At 41.3% G+C, this 23,232-nt stretch overlaps 1 protein-coding gene across 2 annotated transcripts in view; it reads right to left on the reverse strand.

The window, feature by feature from the left end:
* Positions 1 to 23,232, reverse strand: part of LOC138665341 (P2X purinoceptor 1-like) — a 178,377-nt gene that overhangs the window by 47,841 nt on the left and 107,304 nt on the right. For both annotated transcript variants that reach the window (XM_069752746.1, XM_069752737.1), the window contains 5 exons: positions 20,105 to 20,185; positions 13,406 to 13,547; positions 11,971 to 12,098; positions 6,938 to 7,028; positions 4,764 to 4,829 (listed from right to left, as the gene is read on the reverse strand). In XM_069752746.1, coding sequence (XP_069608847.1) covers positions 4,764 to 4,829; positions 6,938 to 7,028; positions 11,971 to 12,098; positions 13,406 to 13,547; positions 20,105 to 20,185 — 508 coding nt within the window. The remainder of the gene's footprint in view (positions 1 to 4,763; positions 4,830 to 6,937; positions 7,029 to 11,970; positions 12,099 to 13,405; positions 13,548 to 20,104; positions 20,186 to 23,232) is intronic.

The raw sequence follows: 23,232 nt of genomic DNA on the forward strand, positions 1-23,232 counted from the left end.
TTTGATTGTGTAACATTTTGCACATATATGACTTTATGTCTTCTTCTTTTTTATTTTTTGTCCAATTGTTATTTCACTACTTATTTCCCCCGTGTCTGGTATATTTTAAGACGCCATCAGCGCATTAAAAAATAAATTAGTAGGGCGGGTGTGTGTGTTTTTTGTATCATTGGTAGTACAGTTGCTACCACACACTTAATGCCCCCCTGAATTATGAGAGCTCTAGGTTCCCGTTTATAAACTATAATTTACAGCTTGTAACTTGGGGTATTGTCCCCGTTGTTCCTAGTGCGCAAGCGCAGCTGCTTCGGCCATGTTTTTGAGGCCGGTTCCATTTTCTCAGCTGCGCACCCTCTAGTGCATGGACGTTATATCCAGCTCCTGCACTTGCGCTGTGGGTCTATCACTATGAGCCGGCTTCAGCGTCGTAGCCACGTACTCCTTAATGTGTTCATATCACATCCGGCTTGTGTATTAACACCGCCGGTCTCTTACTGTGGAGCGCATATTGCGTTCCAGGTGGCTTTGTGACGCCATTTCTGGCTTGTGTATTAATGCGGCCGGTTTCCTAGTGTGGAGCGCATATTGCGTTCCAGGCGGCTCAGTGACGCCATTTCCGGCCTGCTCCACGTGGAATTGGCGTTCTTTAACCATGGCATTGCTATAAAAGAGGGGAATGTGGTGAGTGCTTATTACCTCTACAGCTCCTGCATTTTCTGTGTAGCTGCCTAACCCCTGATGAACCCCTGTCATCCCCAAATGGGGGGGGAAACGCGTCGGGCATTACCTGGGGACTTACGGGCATTACCTGGGGACTTACTGACAGACTATGGTCACGATGACATCCATTCTTCCACATGGACTTCTGGGTCTAATTGGAAAGGCCATAATACACCTCAACAAATAGATGAGTATAGCGGTTACACATCTTTATGCATACTGTCTATGTGGTCAGAACGATTGTGTTCAAGTACCCTGAGGATTGTAAAAGAGGTGTATATATATGCTAAAATTATCTGCCTACCATGGTTTTCTATTTATTACCTGGTGGATCCATGTCTTTAGGAGTATCTGTCCTATCATGATGAATGACATGCTGCCTTTTCACTGGTATATAAATATTGCACATTGATGTGGATCCAGTGTTTTGTTGAAAGGCTATTTGGTGGCATTTAGCACTTGTCTCTTGCTGAATATTATGATAATTTGGGAGTAGTGTGACAAATACACATTTTTTGTCATCTTACATATTCTGTCTATTTTTTCATTTTTTGCTGGTCAGATTAATCCAATTTGGACAAGATATATCTTTACACTCCGTTATACCCAGTTATCTGTAAGGGTATTTACTGTGGTGGTATATATTGTTATGCGACACCCACCATATATTGCTATATAAAACTGTGATAGCAATCGATCTCTCTTTTTTTCTTTTTATTATTTTTTTGTATTTCATTTCTCCATTTTTTTGTGTTTTTTTCACGGGTATCGGAGGTGTATGTGGGACATTATCTTTTGTCTATCCCTATTATAGGGACTGTGAGGGACCCTAGGGTCAGCCGCCGAGGAGTGGGGGCGCCTACCGCAGAAAATTAGGGTGCCAACCTCCACTGGTAGGTAGTTGTCAGCATAGGATTGTACTTTAGGGCTCACTAGGTTTCCTGTATTACAGGCCTTTTTAGGGATTTAAAAGGGTGAGCCGTCGAGGAGTGGGGGCGCCAACCACGGTAAATTAGGGCGCCAACCTCCACTGACAGGCAGGATTTATTGTAGTCCGTTTTAGGGTTCTTTAGGTACACTTTGTACTTTTTTACTATATGTGATATATAAAGTCTTCTATTTTTAACTACTGCGATTAAAAGTTATTTTTTAGGGATCCTTGTTTTTTCTGGTTTGGTTTTCTATTGCTCTAGGGTTCCAAATTATTCAGTTGTTTGGTTTTCTTTAGTGCTTTTTTTTAATGTCTGATGTATGCAACTGTTTACCCTTAAAGTAGCATATTATACAGTGCCTTTAAAAAGTATTCATACCCCGTGCATTTTCCCTCATTTTTTCATGTTATAACCACAAACTTAAATGTATTTTATTATGATTTTATGTGACATGACAATACAAAGTAGCAAGTGTTTGTGAAATGTATAGGAAATTATACATGATTTTCTAAATATTTTAAAAATATAAATTTGAAAATTGTGACGTGCATTTGTATTCAACCCCCATGAGGCAATACTTTGTAAGACTGCCTTTCGCTGCAATTACTGCTGCAAGCCTTTTCGGGTATGTCACTACCAGCTTTGCACATGTAGAGGCTGACATTTTTGCCTATTCTTCTTGCAAAGTAGCTCTATCTCAGTAAGTTTGGTTGAAGAACGTCTATGAACAGCAAATTTCAAGTCTTGCCGCAGATTCTCAATGGGATTTAGGTCTGGCATGTGACTGGGCCATTCACACACACATGAATATGCTTTTATCTAAGCCATTCCAATGTAGCTCTGGCAGTATGTTTAGGGTCATTGTCCTGCTGAAAGGTGAATCTACGCCCCTGTCTCAACTCTTTTGCAACCTCTTAACAGGTTTTCCTCTAGGATTGCCCTATGTTTTGGTGCCATCCATCTCCCCATCACCTCTGAACAGCATTCCTGTCCCTGCTGAAGAAAAGCATCCCAACAGCATGATGTTGCCACCACAATGTTTGACAGTGGGGATGGTGTTCAGTGTAATTTCCAGTGTTAATTTTTCACCACATATAGCGTATTGAATTTAGCCCAATAAGTTCTACTTTTGTCTCTTCTTACCAGAGAATATTCTTTCACATGGTAGCAGTGTCCCCTACACAGCTTTTTGCAAATTGCAAATGGCACTTTTTATGGCTTGCTTTAAAAAATGCCACCCTTGCATAAAGGACAGATTTGTGAAGTACTGTATGTGACAAATCGTTGTTCTGTGAGCAGGTTCTCCCACCTGAGCTATGGATCTCTGCAGCTGCTCCAGAGTGACCAGTATGTAGCTTGTCTAATTAGTGCTCATCTTGCTTGAGATGTCAGTTTAGGTGGACGGCCATGTCTTGGGAGGTTTGCAGTTGTGCTATACTCCTTCCATTTTTGGATGATGAATTGAATAGTGCTCTGTGAAATGTTCGGAGCTTGGGCTATTAATTTATAACATAACTCTGCTTTAATCTACTCCATAACTCGATCCCAGACCTGTCTGGTGTGTTCAGTCGTTTCCATGTTGCTGTTTGATCCCTAATGTTCTCCAACAAACCTCTGGGGCCTTCACAGAACAGCTGTAGTTATGCTGAAAGTAAATGACACACAGGTGGACTCAATTTACTAATAATGTCACTTCTGGAGGCATTTGGTCACTCAGAATTTTATTTATGGGTATCAGACTACAGGGGACTGAATACAAATGCAAGTTACAGTTTTCAGATTTATATTTTTTAAATACTTAGAAAACCAGTATCATTTCCTTTATACTTCACAATTACTAGCTACTTTGTGTTGGTATATCACATAAAATACATTTAAGTTTGTTGGCAGATACTTTAATTGGAGGTGTACATCTCTCAATGTATGCCTTACTCTTAATACCTCCTTCCAAAAACAAGATGTAAACAGACCCTTAGAGAGGCTCTTCTAGGACATGACAGAATCAATAGATTGTCATTTTGGTCCTGGATCAATCTATCTGTCACTACACAGCTGTCGGGTGACCCGGGACCAGGGGTTCCTTCCCTGTCCTTAACACTAGGGAGTGCCCTAGCTCGTCGTACTCCCCGGGATACTTCTGAAAGTGAAGATGCCGGGGCTTCCACCCTTCCCTTATCTCCTGAGTTAGCCGTCTGTCTGTTCTCTTCCCCCACCCAGGGAAGAGGGGGCTTTACTGTGCATCATATTCAACCCAACCAACAAGGCAACACAATCAAAGGTTAACAGAAAACTCCAGGCATGCAAAATATTCACTCACATATAACAGAGGAGTGCACCGGGGTGTGAAGGTAGGGGAATAAACAAAAATAGAGAAGGATAAGGAATTACCATGCATACAAACCAAGCAACAATCACTAATAACTCCTTCAACTCTCCTTCTCATACGAACTCCACTCCCACCGATAGCCATGCAGCAAATGCTAGCTCTGATGAGGATTACTAACAGAGCCCAGATTATAAAGGTAAAAGGAGAGGCTAACCGAGCACAGCTGTATGCACATGGATTTCCAATATGGCCGATTAACCCCTGTTCTGCCAGAAGAAATAAACACATTTAAAATAAAGGAGAAGTGCTTCTTCTCAGCGCAGGAGTAGGAGCAATCAGACACTGTGGTCTTCTGACTCCACACTGTTGCAGTAACCCCATGACACTATCAGAACAAGCCCTTTCCATGTGCCCTATTGAAGCATATGGACATTACAGAAGGGGTTACAGAAGGGAAAACTCATGAGTACACATGAGCCGGACAACTTTCCCAGCTGTTTCCTTGGATCACAGAAGAATAGATATTAAATTGATTATCTATTATGAAACAACTATTTGCTATTTACTATTCTGAAATACCCAAGCGGTGGTGCTTTTTTATTAGCTGAAAATAAAGATTTATATATTTTTTATATCAGTAAGTTTAATTTTATATATGCTGGAAACACAATGTATTTTAGTTAACATTGCTGAAAAGGTGTGTATATGGCAGATATGTGCATGATGTAGACATATGGATTAAGAGTGCCAACATGACAAACTATAAAACAGATTTATAAACTTACCACACCAAAAATACCAATTCCTGATCCTATGGTCGTCATTGTTGGAATTATATCAAATTTTCCTCCCTATAAGGTAAATATTGGAGATATTGTTTTGCTATGTACATCAGAAAGTTGCTTCCCCTGCTGCACATGACCTTAAACTGAGTTCCATAAACTACGTAGGCTCATTGCATAATGTTAACAAGATATACCTACTCATGGTATGATGTCGTATCATTGATGGGTACAGCATGTATATTCATTTATCAACATTCAATATCAATAAATAACATTTATGTGTAAGAAAATTGAAACCATTTTAATCCCATTACCAGAGCTATAGCTAGGCGTTCCTTCACATAGGGCAAAAGGATCAATGTGCTGCCCTTACCCTCACTAATTACCTTGGCCCATGCAGTGTGGCTTGTGGTCGCCCTGTTTACGCTCTTGCTGTCACAAAGCACATAGGTCAAATGCACCAGTTTTCCCCCCCCAGATATTGGAGTTCTATATGATTGGTAGGACAGCAATGACATTTTGATAATGCCAAAAAACTTTCATTAAAAAGTTAAAAAAAATTTCCTCGAATATAATACAAATTCTTCTTTCCATATACAACAGCTGTTTTAAAGCAACAGGGGGAGAGGAGTGCAAGGAAGCAAAGATCATACACAATACTAGTTTTGTTCTAGTGTATTAGTCTTTGATGTGGGGTGTATTCATTTTCATTTCATTTCACCTAATTTGAGTAAACCTTAAAAGGGTTGTTTGCTCTAAAATGATAAGTCTGCAGTCACTCGTGTGACTGCAGACTTAAAAATCCCCTGTCACAGGAATACCATGACAGAGAGGGGTCAGAAGATTGCGGCATTTGGCTAAACTGGTTAGATCTGCTTTGCCAGTTAGCTGTGCAGATTTCCCTTGCTCTGTTGTTGCATGGGTTAATCAGTTCTGTTTGTCACCTACTGCTCTCCATCCTGAGTTATCTCAGCTGTTCTGATTTGTCCACTCCTTTCTGGTATAAATAGTCACCTCTTAGATTGAGTAGTTGCCAGTGATAGCTTGCTCTAACTTGGTTTGGAGCTGCAGTGTGCACTGTGTGAAGAGAGTTAGTCTAGGAGTCATCTCTGGAGATAACTAATTTGGAAATTTGGGTGTTTTTCTTTACCTTATCTTCTATTTTGTTTATCTGACCTTTTCCTTCCCATTTCTATAGTATGGGAGCGCGTTGAGTTATTGCTGTTTCTTCTATCCTTGTCTGTTTTCCTTTGTGTCTTCATGTTAGAGCAGGACTTGTGTTCCTGCTGCCCTACGTACTTGTCAGGGTCATTCTCAGGGATAGGAACATGATTGATGCATGGGGTGAAAGGACCTATCTAGAGAAAGAAAGGGAGCTTAGGGTTTTGTACGGCAAGTGTCAGGTTTCCCCCCTTTAATATGTCCCTAGTGGCAGAGTGCCCGTTCCCTTCTGTCTTGCCATGCACCCTCTTGCTTCTGGAAAAAGCATAACATCCCCCCAGCACTTGCACTGTGCGCTGCAAGGATTCACCGGTTTCTGAGCCGGGAACGGCAGTGATGTGTGCGATACAGACTGACTGCAGACTTATCATTTTAATTGAGACAACCCCTTTAAGATTTTGTAATGAAAGTTATATTATTAACCTTACTTTCATGCTATGCGTTAAAAAAATGTTCTATGAAACCTTTGGAAATTGTTCTTGTGTTCAGTGAGATATTGATTAAAATCTTACTTTCCAGAAGGATGTACTCATTTATGCCGAGCACTGTATATGGAATAATGCTTTTGGCTTGTTCTATATGTGTGAATTACTGTTAAGCTAATAAAGCAACACCATCACTAATGGGTTCCACTTGGGAAGATGTTTCAAGCCTGTTGGAGTAACAACAACCTGTTGGCTGTCTTTATTGTATGGATTATCACATTATTTTTCATCTGAACATGAATGTCAATTACAACTGCTTTCTAGGTAGAGCTGCTCCTATGCAGAAGAGGACTTTTTCTGTAAATAAGGGGGCGCGTTTACACTGGTCAATTATCATGAACAAGTATTCGTAGGAAAGCTAGTTTAACGGTGCCAGTCGACTGGTGTAAACCTGGCTTAAGTGATCTTTGTAATGAACCTCAAATATAAGATACCAAAGGTAAATCAACAAACTAATATTTATATTACCTCTCCATTCACTAGAATATCAAAACGAATGCCAAAAACCTTGAATAATGTCCGTTTCTGTATTCCTTCCTCTTTGTAATACCTTGCATGCCTTTAAAAGAAAATATAGGCAGCATTTATAAATTCCTATTCTTAAAGTTATAGAATTGTAAAGCTTGTTATTGTGAATATTGTATAAGAGCAACTCAGTGGTTACCACATTTATTTTAAGGTACTTATCGGGTACTTATTGAACTCATGAGCATTTTACAGAATTAGCATATTATTTTTAAAGCGGCTCCATCACCAGAGTTCAGGGTATAAACTGTTCATACTATTAAATAGATTTCTTAAAGGGAATCTGTCAGCAGGTTTTTGGTACCTCATCTGAGAGCAGCATGGTGTAGGTAAAGAGAAGCTGAATCCAACGATGTATCACTTAGATTACTGGGTGCAGCCGTTCTCGCACAATCAGAGCATTTAGATTTAGAATGAAGCAGAGCTGAAGAAGCTAACTCCGCCCCCACCAGGCTCTCAGTGTACAAAGTCCATAGACCAGTGTTTGTCAACTCCAGTCCTCAAGACCCCACAACAGGTCACGTTTTCAGGATTTCCTCATAATTTCATCACCTGCTCAAGCATTAATTCCATCGCCTATGCAATACTAAGGAAATCCTGAAAACATGACCTGCTGTGGGGTCTTGAGGACCGGAGTTGAGAAACACTGCCATAGACAGTGAGCTACTTATCACAGGAGGAGGCGCTGCCTGACTATTGTAGTCCAGCAATGTTAATCTTAGTGATAAATCCTTCACAGATAGTAAACAACAGTGACACATCCCTGAATTCTGTGTTTCATTCACTATCTCCTGCTGCCTTTAAATTACATAGCAAAATCCTCCTGATAGTTTCCTTTTAAATGTTCTAAGTAAGTACATTAGCCTCATCAGGTCCATATATGAATGACTATATGAGGCCTTCACGCATGTTTAGACACCCAATTTTTAGTTGATCTGTCCATGTAATTAACCGATATGTGCCCATTATAGTCCATGGGCATGTTCATATGTCTGTTTTTGTTTTGTGACCAAATGTCAACAAAAACAGAGACAATAATAAAAAATGGAGCCAGTGATAAAAACAGTTAGCACTTGGACAGTTAGCACTGTTGTGTCTTTTTACTGTATAATGGGTAGTACAAGCTTGGAAATGCATGAATTTATTTATATATTAATGCATTTTACAAGCTCTACCCATTAAACATTAAAAAAATAATGTATATGAGAAAAACATATGCCACACTGATGGTGAAAATGGACACACAGTCAAAAAAATAGATGAATATCGGATCAAGAACAATGATGATAAACAGTCTGTTTTTTCTTGTTCGCAAAACCCCCATGCATAGCCAAATGGACTTAGTTCTTTTTTTAAGTTTTCATGCCTGATATTAAAATGAACATTTTAACAGTCTAGTTTTGAGTCCAGCTTATTTTAAAAGCAGAATTATACAACAGTTCTAACATGGATTTTCAAAGTAAGTACAACATTCTCAACAGGTCTAAGAGGCCTATTTAATAATATGCATTCCATATCGTTAAATCTAAAGCCTGATCCACTGTAAAAAGGTTTTTGAGGATTCTATGATATTTGCCTACCAGCAGCTGGTCATGTGTCGCACATTACATTATTTCTACACCTGCTGCAGCTAATCACTGGCCTCAGTGGTGATAAAGGCTTGTACAGCCCATGACCACTAAGGACAGTGGTTTACTGCAGTAGTTGGGGGAATGATGTATGGCACCTAAAGGATCAGGGGGACCACCAAAGTGCAGGTGAACTATAATTTCATAAGATCTTATAAAACCATATTTTATGAATTTCTTGTGTTATTTTATTAAAGCAAAAATTGTCTATTTTCTTTTCAGAAACAAACTATGAAGGTATTTTGCTGGAGTTGAAGAAAATGTTCCTCACCATCAAAGCAGTTGAGCGTGTGTGATGTCTAATGAGACGTATTAGTTAATACTAGTAAGGGCTCCATAAAAATGTGTGTGTGTTCATATACAGCGGGTATGGAAAGTATTCAGACCCATTTAAATTGTTCACTCTTTGTTTCATTGCAGCCATTTGGTAAATTCAAAAAAGTTCATTCATCACATTAATGTACACTCTGCACCCCATCTTGACTGAAACCCCCCCCCCAGAAATGTAGTCATTTTAAATTTAATAAAAAATAAAAATTGAAATATCACATGGTGATAAGTATTCAGACCCTTTGCTCAGACACTCGTATTAAAGTCACATGCTGTCCATTTCCTTGTGATCCTCCTTGAGATGGTTCTTCTCCTTCATTGGAGTCCCGCTGTGTTTAATTAAACTGATATGACTTGATTTGGAAAGGCACACACCTGTCTATATAAGACCTCACAGCTCACAGTGCATGTCAGACCAAATGAGAATCATGAGGTCCAAGGAACTGGCCAAGGAGCTCAGACAGAATTGTGGCAAGGCACACATCTGGCCAAGGTTACAAAAAACATTTCTGCAGTACTCGAGGTTCCTAAGAGCACAGCGGCCTCCATAATCCTTAAATGGAATAAGTTTGGGACCACCAAAGTCTTCCTAGACCTGGCCGTCCAGTCAAACTGACCAATTGTGGGAGTGCCTTGGTGAGAGAGGTGAAGATGAACCCCAAGATCACTGTGGCTGAGCTCCAGAGATGAAGTAAGGAGATGGGCGAAAGTTCCACAAAGTCAACTATCACTACAGCCCTCCACCAGTCGGGCCTTTATGGCAGAGTGGCCCGACGGAAGCCTCTCCTCAGTGCAAGACATAAGAAAGCCCGCATAGAGTTTGCTAAGAAAAACACATGAAGGACTCACAGACTATGAGAAATAAGATTCTCTGGTCTGATGAGATGAAGATAGACCTTTTTGGTGATAATTTTAAGCAGCATGTGTGGAGAAAACCAGGCACTGCTCATCACCTGCCCAATACAATCCCATGGTGAAACATGGTGGTGGCAGCATCATGCTATGGGGGTGTTTTTCAGCTGCGGTGACTGGATGACTGGTTGTCATTGAAGGAAACATGAATGTGGCCAGGTACAGAGATATCCTGGATGAAAACCTCTTCCAAAGTGCTCTGGACCTCAGACTTGGCTGAAGGTTCACCTGCCAACAAGACAATCACCCTAAGCACACAGCTAAAATAACAAAGGAGTGGCTTCAGAACAAGTCTGTGACAATTCTTGTCTGGTCCAGCCAGAGCCCTGACCTAAATCCAATTGAGCATCCAGACCTGAAAATGGCTGTCCATCAACATTCACCATCCAACCTGATGGAACTGCAAGGAAGAATAATGTGAAGTATAGTGTGGCACTACCTTGAGGTGCTCTAGTAAGTTACCAAAAACAATGTGCAGTAAAATAAAGAACTTGGCACTCAACTTAGTATGTCATTGCAAAAGGATTTTTTATTATTTTTACAGTCTGTAAACGTTTCGGTCTTATCTAGACATTCATCAGTCTGCAGTTAAACATAAAACAGTAAAGGACAAAAATAAATGAAGCAAAATACAAGTCATCATACAAAATAGAGAAGCAATATCAACATTTCATTATGCAACATAGTGACGTAACGGATGAACGTGCAGAACCCGTGATTATCCATAACAATAACAATAGTGATAAAGTGGCAGGGAGTCGGAGGGAGAGGGGGAAGCGGGAGGAGGAGTAAGGAGACCTACCCGACTGCTTGTCACAGAAAGAATATGGTGTAAAATTGTATACATAGGATTGGAGTAATGAGCTCCTAAATAGGAGGAATACATGTATACATGGAGTTATTATCGAAGCCAAGGAAGAATGGCAGAGGATCCCCAAATCCAGGTATGAAAAACTTGTTGCATCATTCCCAAGAAGACTCATGGCTGTACTAGCTCCAAAGGGTGCTTCTACTCAACACTGAGCAAAGGGTCTGAATAACATAGTAACATAGTAACATAGTAACATAGTTAGTAAGGCCGAAAAAAGACATTTGTCCATCCAGTTCAGCCTATATTCCATCATAATAAATACCCAGATCTACGTCCTTCTACAGAACCTAATAATTGTATGATACAATATTGTTCTGCTCCAGGAAGACATCCAGGCCTCTCTTGAACCCCTCGACTGAGTTCGCCATCACCACCTCCTCAGGCAAGCAATTCCAGATTCTCACTGCCCTAACAGTAAAGAATCCTCTTCTATGTTGGTGGAAAAACCTTCTCTCCTCCAGACGCAAAGAATGCCCCCTTGTGCCCGTCACCTTCCTTGGTATAAACAGATCCTCAGCGAGATATTTGTATTGTCCCCTTATATACTTATACATGGTTATTAGATCGCCCCTCAGTCGTCTTTTTTCTAGACTAAATAATCCTAATTATTTCTAGACTAAATAATCCTAATTATTAAGTATTAAGTTAGTAAGTTACTATGAATACTTATGACCATGTGATATTTCAGTTTTTCTTTTTTAATAAATTTGCAAAAATTACTACATTCCTGTTTTTTTTCCAGTCAAGATGGGGTGCAGAGTGTACATTAATGAGAAAAAATGAACTTTTTGAATTTACCAAATGGCTGCAATGAAACAAAGAGTGAAAAATTTAAAGGGGTATGAATACTTTCCGTACCCACTGAAAGAGTTAACAGTCTGAGGAACAAGTTGTGCCGAAGCCTGTGGGAGCCAACATGAGAAATGATCTAGACAAAGGCCCTGATTTATACAGACTGACGTTTTGTATGGCCGTCTTAATGAGAGGCGTGTAAGAATAAGATGCGTCAAATACATTAACATGCAGATGCCACTTATTGATTCGCCATATCTTATTAGTGGCATGTGCCTCACCAGAATTGTTAACTACAGTTAGAGACCGTAGTATTATTTCTGGCATAATGTATTACGCCAATTACATATAATTTGATAGGTGGGCATAGCCTAGTTCCGCCTTAAGATTTTCTTAAGGATATTGATGTAATTTCTCCTAGCATATAAAATAAAATGACCTACCGGAAGTTGAAGCCTTGTGAGACTGAGTTCTCATCATGCAGGGCATGGAAAAAATATGTAGGCTTGCAGTATTTCAAGGGCCAGTCAAGATCACAGTGCCAGTCTATTATAATACCAATTGTTCCTCCCTGTAGCATAATACATTTTTCATTAGAATTATTAATAATGGTTATATGGTTTAAAGCACTATTCTTATATTGGGCATAGGAAAAAGGAAATGATCAGAAAATTTCATATTATTGAAATCATGATAAACATTATATCAATCACAAACACACGGTATGTATACAAAACATGTTTTAAACTTGGCGTGAGTTTTTAAAGTGGAGCCCGCTTTAGGAAATGCTGCAGAATTGTTAAATAGCTACAAAAGATGCCGGACATCTTCTGTCTGTCTTTTGGGGCTGCTCCTGGACTTCTTTATTTTGCTAATGACATTTAACAAGTTGAAGAATGTACACGTCACTTCCTTTAACCGCTTCGCGCCTTTTGACACACAAAGCAGATAAAAGACAATCAAGAGACTGAACATATGCACAGCAAATCATTTTGACATAAAAATCCTTATGTTCAATCTCATGACAGTTTTTAGGGTGTTTTTTCAAGGGTACGGTCTGACCCCTGTGCACTGAAATCTAATTAAAAGAACATTTCAAATGGTGATTAAAGAAGAACAACAAAGCAGATTTCTTCACTAAAGGGGAGGAAGAAAAAGAGAGGATACAAACATTACAGTATAAGATCGCAAAAATCTTTCACTGCTTGTTTTTAAGCAATGTTTTAAATCAAATAAAGAATTATTTGCGATCCCTTGCAGTCCTGTCTGTATACTCTTTAGCTTCTTCCCCTGCCCAGGACCTGTGGTATGATCAGACCATGTTCCTGTACATTCAGACACGGCCATTACACAGTACACAGCAGGGGCACATTTATAAGATTATCTCAGCACAGGAACATTTTTTTAAAACACATCCAATTGTGAAACTTATTATTCAAAGATCTATTGATTAAAATGTTGATTAAAATTAAGTTTATTAATCGAAAAACCCATTTAAATGGTAAGCTATTCTGGCCACTGCAAGAGACATGAGTGGCCAGGCTTAGCTTCCTCTGCTGATATTGACTGCCTGCAGGTTTTACTGCAGCAAGAGTATAATTATTACATTGATTTCGTGAATATTACACTCATGAAATGAGTGGGTTAGTTAACAATCCACAGCACCAAATTATATACAGTACACATACAAGTATATATATGCTCAAGAATATCATTTTCTTGCTAGGACCGCTCCTTTTCTGTGTCTGGGCATGAAAAGTTGTAGCCATTTTAATGGACATGACATTAGAGTAGTAAAGCACGCAGTTTTTAAATGGTAAAATGGTAACACGCTGAGGTGCACAACGACCAATAACTAAAGCTGCCCAGTAATATTACCTTTCGTGCTATGTCACTAAACTTTTGTCCTGTTTGCTCCACAATGTATCCCAGTCGAAATACAGGACACAGTGGGTCTGTATCTTTATGATAAGTACAAGTTTTCAGGTAACTGCTGGTTACTGATTCCACCAGATTCTGTCTGAAAAATATAGGTGCATTATGGCAATATCAATTCTAAAGGCAATTAGAACTTTGCAATTTGTTTCTGTACTTAATGAATCACAGCTAAAAATATTCTCTGTACAGGTAGGATGAGACAGTTGATTCACCGTGTGAAAATACTGTACTTATAAATGTAACCTTTATTAATGTCTTGACGCAAAAATTGTGATATTAAAAGAGACCACTACCACCATTAAAAGGATTGAGATAGAAACCAGGAGATGCCTGTACTTATTGGATAGCTAGACAACCCCTACCTGCCAATGGAGGTTGGCACCATAAAACCTGCAAGCTGGCGCCCCTGCTCAGTGTCGGCTATCCCTACTCAGCCCTGTGGGAAATGGGAAGAGATTAGAAAGGGGGAGGCGCAAGCAGTAAATTGTTTTGGGCCTAGGAACAGTGTCTGCACACCTGTGTATCTAAATTTTTAGTGCATCTAACCCAGTAAATTGTTTTGGGCCTAGGAGCAGTGTCTGCACACCTGTGTATCTAAATTTTTACTGCATCTAACCCAGTAAATCATTTTGGGCTTAGTAGCAGTGTCTGCACGTCAGCGGAGTAGCCCGCCTGTGAAGCTAGCTACACCGCCTGTGTATCTAAATTTTTACTGCATCTAACCCAGTAAATAGTTTTGGGCCTAGTAGCATTGTCTGCACGTCAGCAACGTAGCCCGCCTGTGAAGCTAACTACACCGCCTGTGTATCTAAATGTTTACTGCATCTAACCCAGTAAATAGTTTTGGGCCTAGGAGCAGTGTCTGCACGTCAGCAACGTAGCCCGCCTGTGAAGCTAACTACACCGCCTGTGTATCTAAGTTTTTACTGCATCTAACCCAGTAAATTGTTTTGGGCCTAGGAGCAGTGTCTGCATGCCTGTGTATCTAAATTTTTACTGCATCTAACCAAGTAAATTGTTTTGGACCTAGGAGCAGTGTCTGCACGCCTGTGTATCTAAATTTTTACTGCATCTAACCCAGTAAATTTTTTTGGTCCTAGGAACAGTGTCTGCATGCCTGTGTATCTAAATTTTTCCTGCATCTAACCCAGTAAATCATTTTGGGCTTAGTAGCAGTGTCTGCACGTCAGCGGAGTAGCCCGCCTGTGAAGCTAGCTACAACGCCTGTGTATCTAAAGTTTTACTGCATCTAACCCAGTAAATCCTTTTGGGCCTAGTACCACAGATTGGCCACTCAGTTCTGCTCGGTTTTCATCCATCGTTTTTTGTGCCAACAACTACAGATACAGAGTTGCCAATTAGTTAAGCACCAAAATGAGTGGCAAAAGGCCAGCTGCTGGTGGAAAGGAGAATAGGTGTGTTGGAAAGGGAAAAAAAGGTTGTGTCCATGGGGTAGGTGGTAAAGCAACAGTAACATCTGCAGAAGAAAAACCATCTTCCAGCCAAAGTAAGATGTCTACTTCTTTTCGTGGACAATCTGTTATGATCCCTTTCTTACGAGCATCGCTACGAGCATCGCCAAAAATTCCAGATGAGGCACAAAAACAGCAGGTGCTTGAACGGATATCAAGTGCTCGTTCAAGTGGGCTCTCCTCCATGTCAACTTCAACATCACAACTACTCCAGTCCTCAGAGTTGTCACCCTAATCGCACTTGCTTCCTCACAGCTCCCAAGTCTCCTGCCGCCCGTCTGAGTATGAGGTAACACAGATGGTTGAGTCTGTAGAGCTGTTTACTCATACTATAGCCTGGGAATCAGAGGTCTGCTCCAGAGCTTCTGTGAATCCAAATGAGGAAATGATCTGCACTGATGCCCAGAATCTTTGTGAGTAGGATCCAGGCCCAGATGAAGAAGGTTCTGAGCATAATGTAGACCCTCGTTCCCAAACTGTAACTCCTGTTGGTGGAGACAATGAGGAAGATGATGATGAGACTGAGATACCTGATTGGAATGAAAACTTTACTTTTCGGTCAGGGCAGGAAGAGGTTGGCTCTGAGGACGATGGGTGTGAGAACACACAGGATGATGATGACGAGGTTGGAGACCCCACTTACTGTCAACCCACAGTCCGCCAGTCCATGAGGTCAGCAGAGGAGGTGGAAGAGGATGTTAGTGATGAGTCTGACGACGAGGTTAGGTTGCGCCTTCCTGGACAGAGACGGAGTACTGGAAGCACGTCAACAACTGCATCCTCAACCCCAACTGTGCCTCTGAGCAGAAGTCGTGGTGGCTCTTCAAGTCGCACGGGATCTAAGCCTTGCATAGCTTGGGCATTTTTTGACATCACAAAGGATGACCCAACTCATGTTGTCTGTAAGATTTGTCACCAAAATCTCAGTAGAGGCCAAAAAATGACTAGCTTGAGTACTTCATGCATGAACCGTCACATGGATATGAGGCATAAGTTGCAGTGGGAAGCTCACTGTGCTACAATGCGGCCTAGTGGGCTGGGTCAACCACAGTCTGCCCCATCAAGTGCATCCACGTCCTCTTCATCCTCTGTGACTGTGGGGACAGCAGTCGCACATGGTTTTGGACGCAGACCTTCCACCTCTTTACCTGCAACAGCCAGTGTGATTGGGAGGTCGTCAGGACATTTGCAAGTGGAAACACCTGCTGGTGCTGAGCGCTCTCCAATACCGAGACCACATTTTGATCAAAGCAACATAACATCTCCGCCTGCACCTTCCTCACAGACCAGCAGTTTGCCGTGGACACCCTACTCAACTTCATCTAAGCACGGCAGCTAGTCCTCAGTCCCTCAGATGTGGACAAGTAAAAGACCATTTCCTCCTAGCCATGACAAAGCTAAGAGGTTGAATTTCACCATCTGCAAGCTGTTGGCTACAAAAATGCTGCCTTTCCGCCTGGTGGACACAGAGGAATTTCAAGACCTTATGTCCGTCGCAGTGCCCCAGTACCAGATGCCCAGTCACCACTACTTCTCAAAGAAAGCTGTGCCTGCGCTACACCAGCATGTCGCCCACAACATCACCGCTTCCTTGAGAAACTCTGTGTGTGACAGGGTGCATTTCACCACAGACACTTGGACGAGTAGACATGGACAGGGGCGTTACATGTCGGTGACTGGGCACTGGGTAACTATGGTGACATCAGGAGAAGGGGCTGCTGTCCAAGTCTTGCCGTCCCCACAAGTTGCTCATCGATCCTATGTATCTAGAAGTTCCTCCACTGCTTCTGCCTCCTCAACCTCCTCTAGGTCCTCCACCTGCACCCAAAGCCTGTGTGGTAATGCCACCCGCGTTCCAATTGCGCAGAAGGAATCCTACACACCTCCTTACCATGCTGTCACCCGGGCTCAACAGCATCAGGCGGTGTTTACATTGAAATGTCTGGGAAATGTAAGTCACACAGCTGAGGAGTTGTGGTCAGCTCTGGAGACCGGGTTCCATCAATGGTTGTCTCCACTCAACCTGCAGCCAGGGAAGGCCAAGTGCGACAATGCTGCAAACCTGGGTGCGTCCCTTCGCCGGGGCAATGTCACACACGTGCCTTGTATGGCTCACGTTTTGAACCTGGTTGTCCAGAAATTTTTATCCAACTATCCCGGACTAGATGGGCTTCTGCAGAAGGCACGGTCGCTGTGTGCTCACTTCCACCATTCGCATCCCGCAGCTCAACGACTTAAATCTCTACAGAAGTCGTTGGGCCTGCCAGTTCACCGGCTGAAATGCGATGTGCCCACATGGTGGAATTCAACTCTGCACATGTTGCAGCGACTGTCGCAGCACCGACGGGCCGTGGTGCAATACGTTATGACGTATAGCCTGGGCCAACGAGATCCAGAGGTGGGACAAATCACGCTGCAGGAGTTGTCTCAGATCAGGGACCTATGCACCCTTTTGCACAGTTTTGAAATAGCGACGAAGATGTTTAGTGCTGACGATGCCATTATCAGCATGACTATTCTGGTTATTTACATGCTGGAGCACACCTTAAACAGTATTTGGAGTCAGGTGGTGGAACAAGAGGAGGAGTAACAGGAGGAGTCGTATGCAGAAGGGATAATATCTCCAAGGTCCACACAATCGGCAGCACCAAGGCGGCTGGCATTGGAGGCTGGGGGAGAGGGATTACCGAGGGCGCATGGTAGCAGCCAAACTGTTGAGGAAGGTGCAGGAGGCGAAGAAGAAGTGGAGGATAAACTGGCGCTGGGCATGGAAGACTTATCAGATGAGGGAGACCTTGATCAAATTTCTGTTGTGCGAGGTTGGAGGGAGAGGGCAGAGGAAGGAAGCATGATTCTCACCTCGCCGCCACCAAGGCAACAAGGATGAGTGCCTCCTTGCTGCACTACTTGCAACATGACCCTCGGATTGTCAGAATCCGAAGTAATTCCGACTACTGGGTTGCCACACTCTTAGATCCCCAGTACAAAAGTAAATTTGGCAAAATAATTCCTGCCATCGAAAGGGATTCACGCATGCAGGAGTATCAGCAGAGACTGCTACATAATCTTACATCTGCTTTTCCACAAAACACCAGTGGTGCACGTAGTGAATCTCTGAGTTCTAACTTGCCAACCATGGGACTATCGAGTCATCACTCAAACCGTAACAGTAACATCGTATCTGGTGGTAACAGCAATTTTTTCCAATCGTTTCAAGATTTTTTTTAAACCATCCTTTGCAAGGCCACAGGAGACAAGAAGTCTGACGCACGGCCAACGCCTAGAGAGGATGGTACAAGAGTATCTCCAAGTTAACATCGATGCCATGACTGTGGAACTGGACTGTTGCTCTTTTTGGGCTTCCAATCTTGAAAAATGGCCTGAGCTCGCCACTCACGCCTTGGAGATCTTGTCGTGCCCCGCAGCCAGCGTTCTCTCTGAACGTGTGTTCAGCGCTGCTGGTGGTGTGCTGACAGATAAGCCCACGCGGCTGTCCAGTGACAATGTAGACAGACTAACGTTCATCAAGATGAACAAATCCTGGATCCGCAAGGACTTTTCTACCCCTGCGTCATCCTGGGGAGACTCAAAGCTTGATGATTTTTGAAAATCACCTCACCAGCCTTTTTAAAAAACTCTGGCGAAATTGATGCCACTGAAGTGGTGTCTGTTTGCCGAATTTTTGGACAAAATGGAGACTCTTTATTGAGTCCCCTTGCTGTGTTTTACTTGACGTTGCCATCGTCAATTCCATGTGGGTGGGGTCGTCTGCAGAGTTGTTTACTCATACTATGGCCTGGGATTCAGAGGTCTGCTCCAAAGCTTCAATGTCTGCTAGTCAGCAGAGTAGCCCACCCACCCACTGCCCGTTTATCGAAGTAATAATTTTTAACTGCATCTAGCCCAGGAAATCCTTTTGGGCCTAGTAGCATTTTGTGCTACTCAGCAGAGTACCCCACCCATAAAGCAAGCTACACTGCCTGTTAACCTAACTACTATTTTTTAACGGCATCTAGCCCAGGAAATCTTTTTGGGCCTAGTAGCAATTTCTGCTACTCAGCAGAGTACTCCACCCATAAAACAAGCTACACCGCCTGTTTACCTAAGTACTAATTTTTAACGGCATCTAGCCCAGGAAATCCTTTTGGGCCTAGTAGAATTTCGTCGAACACACCCCAGTTCGACTAACCGAACTCGAACACTAGGGGGTGGCTCAACACTACCCATGACTATTTTATTTTTTTTACTATGTGTCTAAGAACTAACAGGCAGGTAGTTGCTAACTAACAGCCTGTTCTAAGGGCCATGTTTATTGATTTAACTTTGCACTGGTTTATGCAGTACGTTTTAATAAACCAGTTTAAAACTTAAATGTAAAGTGTTCCTGTGACTACCTCTTTAAGCAGCAGAGGGACCACAGTACCCCAAAAGGTTCAAATAACAAGTACAGCGTGCCAAATACCTCAAATAGCTCTATTGATGAAAAAAATAAAGTTGTGGTTTTCAAAAAATGCTGACACAATTCAATTTTTATACACAGTTCTGATTTTTTTTAAAGTCAGGGAAATCTAAAAAATGCTAAGTTTAGTATTGAAGAATACAAAAAAATAAAAAAAATGGCAGTAATGCAGTTTTTTCCCATTTCAACCCACTTTGATTTTTTTCCCATTATTCAGAATCTTATATATAAATGGAATCAGTGAAAACTAAAGCTCTTCCTGTAAAGAAACAACCTCCCTGTGACTATGTCTTCAGACAATCAGACAAATAAAAAAATATGGCTCTAGGAAGGGGGAAGAAAACTGAAAGTGCAAAAATGAAAAATCGTTGTAAATGAAAGGGGTTAAGAATCTCTGTAGGAACTATTTGCCATTATGTGCTATTCGCACAACAGATTAAGCTATTTTTTGTGAGTCTGTTTGGAAATAACCCTCATTGGTCAGGGAAAGGTCCGTATGCAGTTAATTGTACATACGCATAGGGCGCTGACCAAAAATATGTGAACATCGCCTAAGAGAGAAAATAAATTACCGTAGATATTTTAGATGTTTTGGTTCAAAAAGTCTGAATTAATGAATGTAATGTATCGACAGTGCAAATAATTTCTTTTACAACTACAAAAATTATCCATAATACAAATGATTGTTAATATGTTGGTTATACATACCTATTAACTTTATGCTTAGGAAAACTAATACTGTTTTTTATAAATAAAGTGAAGTTTTCTGCCTGCAACAATAAAGGAGGGCTGGAAAAAAAAGTAGCAATTAGACTGTAATATCAACCAAGAATATGAGACCACAATGCAGAAGCATTCAGATGTTACATTAGAACAGAAAAACTATTTGGAAAAACAGTACTGTATTTCAGAAACATAAATTACAAGTGGACACTTTGTCCCAGGACGGTGACTGTGATAGAAACTCCATATTACCCATATCACACTGTGTATTCCTGTACAGTGCTGCGATGTTGGCACTGAATGCTGCAGAAATTGGTGTGTACAGAAGCCACTGAATGCCATCCTAGCTGGTGAGTGGTGGCCACAGTGTCCACTACAGTATAAATAATTGGATGGCAAGTCCCTACTGGCCCACATATATAAAATGCCTTAGCATGTCAAGTGATCATCACACCACATGGTGCCAGTATTTAGGTTACAAATTGACACAGGAGATGCGAAGGCATACATACAGTGGGGCAAAAAAGTATTTAGTCAGTCAGCAATATTGCTGACTGACTAAATACTTTTTTGCCCCACTGTATATATATACAGTGGGGCAAAAAAGTATTTAGTCAGTCAGCAATAGTGCAAGTTCCACCACTTAAAAAGATGAGAGGCGTCTGTAATTTACATCATAGGTAGACCTCAACTATGGGAGACAAACTGAGAAAAAAAAAATCCAGAAAATCACATTGTCTGTTTTTTTAACATTTTATTTGCATATTATGGTGGAAAATAAGTATTTGGTCAGAAACAAAATTTCATCTCAATACTTTGTAATATATCCTTTGTTGGCAATGACAGAGGTCAAACGTTTTCTGTAAGTCTTCACAAGGTTGCCACACACTGTTGTTGGTATGTTGGCCCATTCCTCCATGCAGATCTCCTCTAGAGCAGTGATGTTTTTGGCTTTTCGCTTGGCAACACGGACTTTCAACTCCCTCCAAAGGTTTTCTATAGGGTTGAGATCTGGAGACTGGCTAGGCCACTCCAGGAACTTGAAATGCTTCTTACGAAGCCAATCCTTCGTTGCCCTGGCGGTGTGCTTTGCATCATTGTCATGTTGAAAGACCCAGCCACGTTTCATCTTCAATGCCCTTGCTGACGGAAGGAGGTTTGCACTCAAAATCTCACGATACATGGCCCCATTCATTCTTTCATGTACCCGGATCAGTCGTCCTGGCCCCTTTGCAGAGAAACAGCCCCAAAGAATGATGTTTCCACCACCATGCTTTACAGTAGGTATGGTGTTTGATGGATGCAACTCAGTATTCTTTTTCCTCCAAACACGACAAGTTGTGTTTCTACTAAACAGTTCCAGTTTGGTTTCATCAGACCATAGGACATTCTCCCAAAACTCCTCTGGATCATCCAAATGCTCTCTAGCAAACTTCAGACGCGCCCGGACATGTACTGGCTTAAGCAGTGGGACACGTCTGGCACTGCAGGATCTGAGTCCATGGTGGCGTAGTGTGTTACTTATGGTAGGCCTTGTTACACTGGTCCCAGCTGTCTGCAGTTCGTTCACTAGGTCCCCCCGCGTGGTTCTGGGATGTTTGCTCACCGTTCTTGTGATCATTCTGATCCCACGGGGTGGGATGTTGCGTGGAGCCCCAGATCGAGGGAGATTATCAGTGGTCTTGTATGTGTTCCATTTTCTAATTATTGCTCCCACTGTTGATTTCTTCACTCCAAGCTGGTTGGCTATTGCAGATTCAGTCTTCCCAGCCTGGTGCAGGGCTACAATTTTGTTTCTGGTGTCCTTTGACAGCTCTTTGGTCTTCACCATAGTGGAGTTTGGAGTCAGACTGTTTGAGGGTGTGCACAGGTGTCTTTTTATACTGATAACAAGTTTAAACAGGTGCCATTACTACAGGTAATGAGTGGAGGAAAGAGGAGACTCTTAAAGAAGAAGTTACAGGTCTGTGAGAGCCAGAAATCTTGATTGTTTGTTTCTAACCAAATACTTATTTTCCACCATAATATGCAAAAAAAATGATAAAAAACCAGACAATGTGATTTTCTGGATTTTTTTTTCTCAGTTTGTCTCCCATAGTTGAGGTCTACCTATGATGTAAATTACAGACGCCTCTCATCTTTTTAAGTGGTGGAACTTGCACTATTGCTGACTGACTAAATACTTTTTTGCCCCACTGTATATACACACAGTGGGAAAAATCAGTATTTGATACACTGCCGATTTTGCAAGTTTTCCCACCTAAAATGAATGGAGAGGTCTGTAATTTTTACTGTAGGTACACTTCAGATGTTAGAGACAGAATATGAAAAACAGAAAATCACAAGGTATGATTTATAAATAACTTATGATTTATAAATAACTATCAAACACTTATTTAATGCAATAAAATGCAAATTAATTATGTAAATATCACGCAATGTGATTTTCTGGATTTTTGTTAAGATTCTGTCTCTCACAGTCAAAATTTATCTACTATAAAAATTACAGACATCTCCATGCTTTGTAGGTGGGAAAACTTGCAAAACCGGAAGTGTATCAAATACTTACTTTCCCCTCTGGATAAAATATTAGTAAAATCAAGTAAAGTGACATTTTGACAACCAGAAATTGAATGTAAAGAATAATGATTTTGGAAATGAACAATACTAGTAGCAAACCTAAGTTAAATATGTATGGGTACCAGGGTTGTCAATTTTTCTGAACAGCATACATGTCTACAGCCCATAATTCTGATAATTCTGATATGACGCCATCAGCTACATTCACTGTAAACTGTAACATGATAATGATTAAAGTCAAATTATCTGTATAATGCTTCTGCATCATCAAAAAAATAATGGACACCTTACTTTTTTTTTTCAAGGACAGGGAAAAAAAGTGCCCTATTTTTAAGAACTGTCTTGGAATTTCTGGATGGTTGGCAACTTTGATGGGTACACCAATGTGACTGCAGATTGATGAATCCTGTAAGTGTTCCTTATGCTTTCAGGGTCACCCTCTATGTCAATCTCGATCGAGTGGTCAAGTATGTTGACTAACAACTTTTCTTGTCTCTATCAATGTTCTATTCTGTAAAGCAGATGAGAAGCTA

The sequence above is a fragment of the Ranitomeya imitator genome, chromosome 1, assembly GCF_032444005.1.
Source record: "Ranitomeya imitator isolate aRanImi1 chromosome 1, aRanImi1.pri, whole genome shotgun sequence".
NCBI lineage: Eukaryota > Metazoa > Chordata > Amphibia > Anura > Dendrobatidae > Ranitomeya > Ranitomeya imitator.